Consider the following 12,835-nt stretch of genomic DNA (forward strand, 5'->3'; position numbering starts at 1 on the left):
CTCTGTTGTATATTTTTGAAGACTGTAGTTTGGATATCTGCCAGACCAGGCCTTCTCCTCTGGGAAAAGGCTGTCCTTACTGCCATGTAGACTTTCCCCCTTCAAGTTTACACGCATTTAAAAATAAGGCATTCCTGCCACGCAGAATCACTCTTCAACATCTTTCTCTAATAAACTAATGTTGCAGCTTCAGCAGGGAGTTCCCTGGCTATGTATTCACAGCAGTGCTCTGTATAGTTCCAGCCTACAGGAACTTTTAAGTTTTATTTCATGCTGGTCAAATTGAAATATCTTACTTTGGTCCACTTTTAGGGCACAAGCTTCCTTCACAGAGAAGTTTGAGTTGTTAAAGACTTTCTTGGTAGATGTACAGGCACTTTTGTTCTTAAAGAGGGAACATGAAAAGAACTTTGTTGTTGAAGTTAAGTGTTGTTTTACTACGCCTTTGTAGTACAGATAATTAACTTTTTCTGAGACAGAGTGAAATAAATGCTTCTGCTCAACTCTTACAGCATCACTTGTTCTGTGGTTCAGCAGCTTTCTGCGATCAGTTGGATTGAAAGAAACCCTACCCAGTCCCTGCGGTTCTTAAGGAAAATTGTCCTTCCTGTCTGAGCTGCCTGTTCACTCCATCTGGCACTTATGAAAGCTTCTCCCAGCTTGTCCGACTCAGCTGCTCTTAAGAACTCCTCAGTCTTCTCTCATTCCTTAGGACAAGACCAGACCCAGAGTGTAGCAGCTTGAACAAGACTAAGAGACAGTCCTGGTACTTTAACAGCAAATAAGATCGCAGTCAAAAATACACAAACCCAACTGTCACTGACCATTAAACAAACCTTACAGAAGCTTGCTTTCAGTTTAGACTTCGGGACAATAAAAAGAGACTCACACTTGCTCCCCAACTTCTTTTCTTTCAGCACAAAGACATCTCTGAAGATCCGCAAATCTTCTTTCATCCACGCTTTTTCCCTTAGATGTGTCTGCCCACCCCCTCCACCCCAGCCAACTTCCTTCAGCTTAGGCTGATCCCAGGATCAAAAAATGTCAGTTACAAAACCATTCTTCTCTTTTCCTGAACTTCCTTTTTCTTGCTCCCTTGACTAAACCAGAAGAATACTATTCCTTTTTGTAGAATTATTTTTCTGCTAGGTTAGCTTCCCCCAACAGCTCATCATGGAATTATAAGAATAATAAAGCTGGCATAGAGAGAAAGGGGGCAGAAACATGTGGCTAGGCATTTATGAATACAAGGATATCATGGGATCCTCTTGAGGTGACAGGAAAACATTAAGTCAACTATGCTATTTTAAAAAACCTCAGTTAAAGACCCCTTGAATTTGCATCTGCAATGTGTTGGTCTAAATTCAGATCTGCTCCAGATCTTAAATCTCACACAAGAACAGTGAGGGAAAACAGGTTTCTCCTGCAAGTTTGTTATTGTTCTCAGCAGATCAGATCTATTCACTTTAATAATTCTAGTTCAAAGAAAGATCAACGGGCACTGCTTTGCCATATCTTCATACAGTGCACACTAAGAGTCACAGAACACAAAGCATTCATAAAATCAAAGTGAATAAGTGATTTAAGAAAAGATTCTTGCAATTAAAGGATGAGACAGTAGGAATGCTCTTGTTCAGTTTGCACAGGTTTACTGCCACTTTCATTCCAGGACCACTTGGTCCTGCCACAGAGGAAGTGATTTTATTCATGGCAAGTAAAATAGCCTTAAAAAATAAAAAAGTCAAAACCCAAAATCAATGCAAGTTTGGCATTTGAATTTAACAAGGATATAGTTCGACATGGCAGACAAGGGGATTTGATAGGCAGCTGTCTTAAAGTCATAGTTCTCACATCCATCCGCTTGCTGAGTTTCTCTTCTACTGGCACGCAAGATTGTCTCTCTCAAATGAGTGGTTCAAGGAGATAAACTCAGCACTATTCACTTTTGTCTGTCTTGTTTTAGTTTTTGACTGGTTTAGCTCTCTCAACCGTCTCACCAGCTAAGCTGTGGGACTGGAATAAAGAAGTAATGGAAACCAGGCAGCTGCAGATAGGAGGTATGGTGACCAAGACTGCCTTTTTCAGCAGCAGCAAGCTTTTAGATCAACATCATAACATCAAACAGCACCCTCAAGTGAGGGATTTTTATCTATAGATGAGTTTCTCAGGACCTAAAAAAAACAGGGGTCACAACAAATCATCATCACACAGCTAATAAAGTCTTAGAAAAAAAAAAAAGGAAAAACAGCTGTCAAAGGAATAGTTACAGCTGGTGAGTTACTGGGGGCATAAAACAGTTCTTCTCAAGAGTAAAAACGAGTGCTTGTTTCCCCCCATAGAGAAGAACCATTTAACTACATTATCTGAGAGCTGTTTATCAGCCACCTAGACCTGGCAGGCAAGGAGTACTGTAAAGAGCCCCAGCCTGACATTCAGGAGAGGTTTTGACCAACAAACTGCTTTTCACTAAAATTCAACAATACAGAAAGTTCTGTTAATTTAGAAAAATGGTTTGAACCACAGGAACTGCTAAGAGTCCAGCCTTCCTTTTTCTGAGTCAGTGAAAAAGCAAACTTCTCATGCAGAAATATACACAATTTTTGTGCAACTAGCAATGTTAATCAAGCCTCCCCACTCCCTCCCAGCTCTAAACAATGACAATGGTTAGAACAATATATAACACGGAAACTATTATACATGTTAAAAAATAAAAAATAAAATGCACTACAAAAAGGGTAGCAAAGCCGTTTTGGCATAGAGTATTAAGCACATCAGTGCATCATTGACTGGGCAAGTTGTGTTTGAAGAAAAGAAAAAAACAACAGTAGACAGAGATCAACCTGCAGGAAAAAAGGAACCATATTTTTTGCTTCTCGGTTTCACGAGCTGATACAGATTCTCAGATGACAACAACTTATTTGAAATTATAAGTTCAAAGGAACACTTTACTTGGAGAATCCTAATCAAAGTTGATGATGATGATAATAACACCACCACCACTACCAAAAGAAAATAATCATCCAGGGAGAGAAGCCCAAGGTGATTGTAACAGTAAAAGAGTGAAAAATCTTGCAAAAATATTCCTCACAATAAAACATCAAACATTATCCACAGCTTAACAATTCAAAGCTGACAGAGGCATGGGTTGTGGGTGATTTAGCATACTGAAGCATCATAGAGAGATACTTGCATTTGATTTTGTGCCAGTCAAACTAAAATAGCACCAAGCATCAACTGGCTGAACTAAGGGAAAAACCACAATGTGCACCTTCCAGCGACACCACAGTTTACTTATGTCCAATACTCGAGCCAAGACACAAAGGTTAGGCTACACTGGTATTGTTAAAGTATCCTGCAGACTGTGAAGTAGACAAGTCCTCTTCACACTTGAAAGAACAATTGATGCAGACTAGTATTATGTTCTTACTCTCAAAGAGAAATAAAATGAACTAAAATCAACCTTTTTTCTCCTCTCACAAATGCAAAGATAAGTGTCAGATTCTATAGGCTATATGTTTTCAGTTAGTGGCAAGGTCCTTGTTTGGACAGGCACTTCACTTGCATACACCAGGCAGCTCAGCCATTTACACGAGTCTTTTCTACTGTGCAGCTAGTTATTATATAAATCCTTTTGAACTCAGTACTAAACCCAATGGTCCCCTTTGAAAAGCTCAGCTTTAATGACATCTACAGCAGTAAGAAGGTTTGTTTAACAAAATTACAAGATCTGACATGAGGAGAGGAGAACAGCACTTCCCTGTGCACCTCGTCAGCATAACCGTGTTACCTGCAAATCAGAATCAAAACAGAAGTCAAACTTGCTACAGTGGCAAGTCTCAAGCCTAGCAGCATGCACTAAGCCTTCTGTAGTCTTTTCTAACCCCACTATTAACCCCCACTGGAATCCTTGATTAAAATGAAGCCTTTTGTGCTACATAAGCACTGGATTTCGCTCGTGTTCCAACAGCTCAATCTTTGCACGAGTCCTCCAGCTAAATAAAATAAATTAAATATGTTCTCCAGTTTTCTCTGCCCTTCCAAGTCCGAACTGAAGTTGCAACAGTAAGCTTAGCGTAGTTATTATTCACACTTTTATCAGAATAAACTTTAACACACTGAATTCTGCCTGCATCAGACTATTTTGTCCCTGTGAAAAACTAAGCTGGAGTCCTTGAAATCACAGGTTATGTTTATATTTGCAAATTTAGCAGTGTCTGGGCACACCTATGTTTATTAGAATGTAATCATCTACACTACAAAAGTCATAACAGCCCTTCTGCTCACACAAACACTTCCTAGAAATGCTTCAGGAGTTAGGATATGCCAGGCATGGCTTCTTGAGGCGACCTGAAGCCATCTTACAATAGAGGCTCAGAGCACAGATGGGGATCACCCCATGTCACTCAACTTTAAAGCCAAATGGGACATTCAACTTACACTTTTGTAGATGCAACCTGAGCATCTCATAGACTTATTTCACCTACTAATGCAACCATGCCTTTTGCAACAGGATGAAGAGCCTATTCTGAAGGTTAGGAAGCTTAATTGTTTGCACTTTCCATACCCTATTTCAGTGGGTCATATAAAATTTACCAATAAACCTAAATTTTCAGCCACTCCTGTGTTCTAAACCATAATCTTAATCCTCATCCTTAGCCTTAACAAAACCTCAGTAAAATGTATTTAATTCAGAATACATCCTGGTAGAGAAACACTAAGACCTTTAACCTGCCTTATTCCAAACTATCTCCACTTCTAATCTGAATGGCCATTTAATCCCAACCCAGTTACCTACCAGCAGCACAGACTGGACATCTACCAGATGTGACAGCACTCAGGCCTCATCAAACCTTGCAGGATTGAGCTGTACATTCACCTCCTCGAGCTTTCTTTCGCAGAACACTAGTCCTACCTACAGGCTGAACAGCAACCTGGTACCTGCACAGTCATGAAAATTAACAGTAAGGGGCAGAACCTGACCAGAGGCATCCTTTAAACCATCCCAATGGGCCTTTTCCTACTCAAGTCCTAACCGTACCTCTTGAAATACATTGTGGTTTAACCATATAGCATTAACTCAAATCTATCTTGGTAGCACAACTACTCTGTATCACTCAGCCTTGCTGGTACTAATCTATAGCTCAGTCATATGTTCCTCATACAGCAGCCAACAAGAAAATAAGATCTTACTCATCTTGTCTCAAAACATAACCCCAGCCAAAAGCATGGTCTAGTGCCATTAAAATAAAAATAGGAAAGCTTTTTTGACCATTTTGCTAATTAATATGTCAGAGCTCATAAAGAAAGACTCATCAGCTTTTCTCCAGCACTGCATCATGTGAAAGAGCTGTGTCAGCAGAGATCTCAGCAGACAGTCAATACATACTGAAAAGTGTTCTAAGCATTAAATCAGAACACAAAAAAGAATTTCAGAAAAAAAATTAAAATAGCTGCAAAGAATTCAGTACTCAATTTCAATATTTGATATAAATATTCAGGTTGTATTTGATATGCAAGTCTTGCCCTTCCTTATGAAGAGTATCCTCCTAGCTGTCCCAAAACTGCTTTTCTAAAAAGCTAAGTGTTCATGAAAAACTAAGCTAAAGTTTGCTGATTTTTCATCTTTGTGAATTTTCAGGGATCTTCTCTGCTTTACAACTGAGACACCACTTGTCTGCTTCTCATTCTCATCATTGGAATTGTCATACCATTGCTAAACACACAGGAAGGTTACAGAGGACAAAATTCCTCCTTAGAGGATTCAGAGCAGATGCCTTACACACAGACACACACACATACACACACACTGAACTCTGTTTTTTTCCAGAAAGGGATGAGTAGGCTCCATCAATACAGCATTCCAGTGCTTTTGATGATGGCATTGAGGAAAACATTCGCAACAGTAAGAACACCTGTAAGCACTGCAGGAATCTTCCATCCAGTAGGATGATGGACAGGCCAGGTATAAGGACCAGAATTCACAGATGCATTTCTGTGAGGGTGATATACAGGAACAAAGCTGCAGCCATCTTCCCATAGAACATGCTTACATGCTCAGGGTGTGTCCAGACATACTTCTAAAAATCAAATCTACTTTCTAAGGGGAAAAAAAAAGGTACTACTGTTTGCGAGTGCAATATATAAAGAGACAGATGTAGAGGTTACAGATCCTTCTAATGTCTTGGATTTATGCAGAATTGTGATATTGCTTTTTGAAATGAATGCACGCCTCTAACTCCTGCTGCTCTTCAGTAATATGTAATATGTGAGGGATACAGTAGCTGTACAAAAAGCTGAGACTAAATGCTTGAAGAGCCACTGCCCCAGAAGGAATAGAAGGGATATTTCCCTAGAGAGAGTTACTCAACTGCATACTACAAAGAACAAGTCATGTTGAAGGAGAGAAGGGATAATTGCATTGATTGTTAGTAGGTGATAATTAATTCTGTAGAGAAACACGTTTAATTTCCTGAAGTCTAGAATAGGATGGAAACTCTTCGTTTTGTAATGAGAAAATAACCATGTTTTGCTCCCAGCACAAGGAGCCGCAATGTCTCCCTTAGCACATTTTCTAAGGTGCCTATAGGTAGGCAGGACAACGCACAGTGTTAAAACAAGAGTTCTGTCATGTGACTGAATGCCAGGAAAATGCACATATGACATATAATTCCAAAACGCATAGAGTAAAAAGGGACCAGAGCAAAAGAACACCACATTCCCGAACAAACGTGTAAAATAAATATCTGAATATGTGAAAGCCAAAACTGCAGCTTGATTTCTCTTTATGAAGGGTTAGGAAATTGAACACAGAAAGGGGAGAAACATTTTTCAGTGGTATTTGAACAGTATTTAAAGTCGATAGGACTGAGTAAAATAATTTACACTCCAACCTTCTCAGAAGTGAGCTAGCTCCTTCTATTCTGAGCGGGAAAAAACGCCAACTTGTGGGATCTTTGTAGCTATTCCTTTGGTCATCTGTTGAGCACTGATTTAAGTCTATGAAAAAAGTTCTTAGGTACATGTGAGAGGTCTGTGAAGACTAAGTAAAGCAAACAAGCCAAAGTTCACTAAATACGGGTCCACATTTTCATGTAAAATTTGTAGATGTCTTCAAATAGAAAACTTCAAAGTCACAGTTCTCAAGAATCTGCAGAAGTGTGCAGAAGAAAGATCAAACACTACAAAAAATGATATTATAAAGCTTAACGTAGCTTTAACAATTGATTGCCAAAGAGTTATAATCTTACCAGGTTCCCCTCCAATACTCTTTCATAGCGGTGAATTCCATTGATCTTTGGTAAACTGCATGATGCTGCAATGTTTGTAGCAATTTTTCTGAGCAGGGAAAAACCCAAGGGCAACACCCTTAGCTTCTTCAAGTTGACAAGATCATTTCTTTGAAGCTTTCACATTCCCAAAACAGAAAGTTGAAAGAATTTTTTTCTTCCCAGGAGTGATAATGTTACAAGACACATGAACTACTCCCTGATTCAGAAAGAGAATCCAAGAAGTTCACAGACTTAGGAAAGACGCCAAAAAAATTTAAAAAGAATTTGTCTACTAAGTTCAGGAAAAGGTCTTCAGATAAGGAAAATCCACACCAGAGAACTAAAGAAGGACACCCAGTTGCACACAGAAGGAATACCATATCAATCAAAAATCTCATAGTCAACCTTCCTTTACATGAATTCTGCTTTTTAGATCTACCAAAGGAGTGGAAAAAGCCGACATACAATCATGCTACAAAAGGGCAGTCTGAAACTTCAGGGTTATCTAACATCAGAAGAGAATGCTGAATAACTAAGGTTTTCAAGGAAGTTCAAGGTTTCTCATGTCATCTTACCAAAAATCATAATCTTACGTCACGTTGCCTTGAAAGTTTTTTAATAAAACAACTGAAAGTTGTGCAAGAGCACGGTGTGGTTGGCAGGACTTAGGTAGTAAGTAGGTACAGTAATGACAGCAGTATGGACTAATTTTTTTTATTACTATGGCCTGAAAGTTTAAGAAGAAACAAATTATTTCTATTGCACAAACACAATGAAAGGAAAATCTCCAACACTCTTTATTTTTACTCTATAGAATTTTTTAGTGTTGTCTTCAATATTCCTGCTAATGGAAGTATAACTTAGCACAAGAGGAAAAAGCAAAGAAATAGTTGTATTTTTCAAAATGTGTACTGTTTAAGTCTCTACACTCTACAAGACATGTTGCACTTGCCCTTATTTGAAAGGGCATATTCTCCAGTTTACAACACCCGCACTGAAAAATAAAGTTACAACTCTTCCTGCAAATGACTTGGCTACATACACTGCCGGGCTACGAGCAACCCATAATTCATCATCGTTCAACTTGGAGTCAGTGCATACAAAGTAACGCCTTAATTTGCAACTCTCTTAGTCACCACAGTTTCTGTAAGCTGATTTCATTTACTGCCCATGCTACTTTCAAGTTGCTGACTTTTTCTCCAGAATAGGAGGACAGCTTACCCGATTTGTGTCCGGCCAACAAACCAACTTTGCTTTCATCTGCCACTGGAGAAATAAAAGAAAAGACATAAAGATCAGAAACTTATTTAAATTCACAAGCCTTTGAAACACTGTCAAATTATTTCAGACACAGTATCCTTAATCTTTAAATTACAATAATCTGGAAAAAAGTGCCTTTCTTTACCTAATCCACCTGGGGTGCTTCAAAGTCCAAATATCTGAATCAAAGCCCTCTGAAACCAATAAAAGGACTACCAGCAGTCCTTGTAGGTTACAGATCAGGACCTCAGCACTTACACATTCAAAACTGAGTTGTCGGAAGAGCAATTGCATTTGTAAATAACTCATCTTGCCAGACAAATCACAGGGCATAGGAGAGTTGTAACATTTTCAGATCAAAGACCTCAATTGTAAAAAGAATCCAGATGTGGAAACCTTCCCATCTGCAAGACATCTCACTGACTTGCAGGACCCTCTGCAGACAACGAGGTCTCTCAAAACCTGATCTTTTCAAAGGCTTATGCATTTTCTATGTTTTATTTTTATCTGCAAATCGTAACTTTGTAGTATTTCACAACATTTTATAAAGATGTTTACAGTTGCAACAGTTTGCAGACAGAGTAGTGGAAGAGCAAATTCTGAATGTAACAGAAGTAGTAGCATTTGCTCAGTAACTTTACTTCAGTTTATTATCATATATCTCAAAAAACTAATTAAAGTACTCTCCTGGAGGGCTGAGGGGAAGAACCAATCACCATTTCTTAAAATGAATTCTATGCAAAGAAAGGGTGTTAATGTAATGTTAGGGATGATAAAACAAGCACAGGAAATGAATGTCAGGGTTGAAAGCTTATCCTTCAACTCTGCCTGCCCAAGCACTCCCTTATAACTCGCCTTAAAATGTAATCTCTTTATATGATAAAATAAACTGTAAAATCATACCAAAAATACTACAAATGCAAACTTGAGCTTTGCATAGCGGTCACTATAAAAGTTTACACAGAGGGTTATCTGCAATGAAACAAGAACCTGCTATTTTCTACCTAGGAAAGAGCAGTGTAGTAGTTAATGACATTTAGGAGCTATGGTAAACATTTTCTTCTATTGTTTCCCCACTTCACTTTTAGGGAAGCTCTTTCCCTCAAAAATCAGCATCAAATTCAGGACTGGGATTCACAACTAAAATCATGAATCCACAACTGATCACTGTAACTCTTTTCCACTTTTGTAATCCAATTGTCACCTGATTATCAGTAAATTGACATAGTGTGGTTTTTTTGTAGGATATAGATGCTATTAAAGTGAGACTAACACTGTTTGCAGTATTATGTAAAGATGCTGCTAAACAAAATAGCAGCAGGGCTCATCAAAATTAGAAGTGCAACCAAAACTTAAGGCAGTTCTGCACTCCTTGGCCTTTAACCCTTCATCTAGTCCACGGAAATGATAACTATTTAGCTCCTTGCTATGCAGTTTGATCCTATAATGCAAAATGACTGGACAAAGGTTTGCTATAAGGATAGTTCACACTCCTTTTCCTCTTCCCTCCCCCCAAATTTACCTCTAAGAAAAACAACTGTGGAAAACTTTAGTCCCAAAGGTTAGTGCTTTGACAAGTTATGATTGTGTGAAAACAAGGGATTATAATGGAAACTGATTCACAACCTTAATTATAGCAGTCACTAATGGCAACCAGTATAATATATGATAATTACTTGGAGCAGGTTATGTTACAGTACATAGGAACTTAAAAAAAAAAACCAAGGTTCACTGTGTTTTTTTAAAACTATGCTGAGGCTTGGCTTGCCTGAAACTAAGTTTTACATTATTAAAAGGGATAAATCCATTTAACTTAATCATACTTTACACACCAGCTTCACACACAAAAATTAGATTTTAATACTGGAGGGAAAAAAGGAAGAACAAAATGATTAGAAAATGAAAAATAACCTTACCAAAATACAAGGTTAGTATTATGAGTTTAAGCACACACATGCACAAAAACTGGAAAATGCAAATATTGAAGTTTTATATCAAAGTTTGAACAAAATATGTGTGTTCCCCCACGGGGTAGTTTTCATTTCACGGGATATTATGCTGAGGCAGTGCCTTCTAGGTTTGCCATCTTTCACTACACTGAACAGGAGTGGCACAGACAAGTCCATTCCTTCCCTCTGAGGACAAGGAGAAGACAACAGAAAAACAGAAAAAGGCTAACAGGAGAAAAATACCATGTATGTCAAAGTTGAAAACTTTGTAACTGAAGTTTTCATTTAGGAAGTACATAGGACATCCTGTTCCAGAATATAGCATTTGAAAACACTTCTCTGCACGTTGTTAGAAGTTGCTGCAATCATTCAGTTATGACAAAAATAGTCTTTCTCTAGATATCTTTCTTGGCCTTTGAATAAAGCAAGAATTAAGTGGAAATTTCTAAGATTCTACTAGTGCTGGTCTTCGTAGAAAATCACCTGGAAGATTTTACACAAGGAAAAAATACCACCTCCTCTTAAAACTGTAGGAAAAAAATTCTAATTATTTTTATATTGCAACATCAAAAAGTAATTACATTGCAAATAACTATGAAAAATTTCAGCTCAAGAGGATCACACTTGGGAATGTGCAAACTGTAACTATTTTTATGAAGACACTAGAATTACTATATATTCTTGAGCTAGAATTATTAAATGCATAACATTAAAAAAACAGAAACCACCTAATTTGGGGACTGTAAAGAAAAAACTCAAACAAAAATCTTGGAAGGACTCATGCAGGGGAGTAAGCACATTCATAAATAAGACGACACTTCTCCTTAACTTGTGAATAAAACAAACACTTCACATTTTGAAATGTCCCTGGAATTCCAGGGGATATTAGAAGTTATTAATGTTTGCCCATGGAAAACACACTAGCTCTTTTAAAGTAACATCTATAATTTAGGAACCACATTTTCACCACAGAAGCCAGTTACGTATTCATTGTCAGAAGTCAAAGTAATTGCTGAAATAAAAGATGACGGAAGTTCTGCAGCTATTTAATAAAAGCATGGATGTTTGGGGGACTAGCAAGACCACAGATTATGAAAGATGGAATACTACTAAGCAAAACAAATCTGTCCAACTGACAGCAAACAACTGATAGAGTTTTTTTTAAACTATGCCAACAACCACTACAGATGATAAAAACCCCAACTCTCTATGCCATGAATAATCAGATTTTATTAGTATTTCCTATGGTCATATTCTGGAGTGCTGTTTTGCTTGAAGAAAATAAGGAGTATTGTTTAGCAGCAGTAAAAGCACCCAACATGCATCCATGTTCTTCCATATAATCTTTTGATTGCCATTTCTGTGCCCTGCTCAAGACAACGAAGGCAGCCATTTTATTGGAATTGCGTGACTTTCAATGGTTTCATAACAACACATCGTCAGTACTTTTCAAAGTTTGTGTCAAAATACAGCCCAGGCATATTTACAGGTCAACAATCTAGTCCCCAACTATGGTTCAGAGAAGCACAAATCAGTGCTGCTGCCAGCTGTGATAACTGACTTCCCTTCTTTTTCCCAGTTCAACTGAACCATTATAGTATTCTTCCCCAAAACAAGAAGTTACTGCTATTCACAAGACACAAGGTACTACTATTCAACTCAGTGACTTTTTTCTGAAGGATCAGTTTTGCTGATTGACTATGAGCTACTAAAAAAATCTTCTAAACATGTGAAAGTCGCTTGTGTTCCTGCTGGACAAACTGACACGTACCTTTGAAGACCAGCTGCAGTTCTGCACTCAGAAAAGAAGCAAACAAGGATTAAAATTACAGTTAATGAGAAATAATAATACGAGACACCAAAACACCAAAGAATTTCCTAGAAAACCAATTTCCTGATACCTTTATTAGTTAATAGGAAACCAAATGTAAGGTTTCTTAGTGTACAATAATCAATTCACAAGGGCTGTATTCTCAAACTATGTATAAAAATGATGCTTCTGTACTTTTTAGAATCCATCAGTTTCTATGGTATAAACACATGAAAACAAAGCAAAGTCTCAAATTGGTCACTGTTTTTTCCTGATGAAGTGTATCCTTACCCAGCCCTTTCATCATAATGAAGGCAGTGCATCATCAATTAGTTTTAGTCAGTGATAGTGCCAATGACATAATTCTCCTGCCATATTTATTTTCTTGGTGAAGCGTTTCCCCATCTAGGAGTGGCATAAATCACCTGGAGAAATTGTGTCAATTGTTGGCTCACAACCATCACTTAGAAAATGCTGCTTCCTGCTCTAGGTTTGCCCTGAAGTACCACATACAAAGACCACAGGCTTTTATACTAAAATCCAGAATA

At 37.9% G+C, this 12,835-nt stretch overlaps 1 protein-coding gene across 1 annotated transcript in view; it reads right to left on the reverse strand.

The window, feature by feature from the left end:
• The window catches only part of PARD3B (par-3 family cell polarity regulator beta), a 398,218-nt gene that overhangs the window by 162,689 nt on the left and 222,694 nt on the right, over nt 1–12,835 (reverse strand). Inside the window, exon 16 of the mRNA XM_032694000.1 lies at nt 8,490–8,534. Coding sequence (XP_032549891.1) covers nt 8,490–8,534 — 45 coding nt within the window. The remainder of the gene's footprint in view (nt 1–8,489; nt 8,535–12,835) is intronic.

This window comes from Chiroxiphia lanceolata, chromosome 7, assembly GCF_009829145.1.
Source record: "Chiroxiphia lanceolata isolate bChiLan1 chromosome 7, bChiLan1.pri, whole genome shotgun sequence".
NCBI classification, from domain to species: domain Eukaryota; kingdom Metazoa; phylum Chordata; class Aves; order Passeriformes; family Pipridae; genus Chiroxiphia; species Chiroxiphia lanceolata.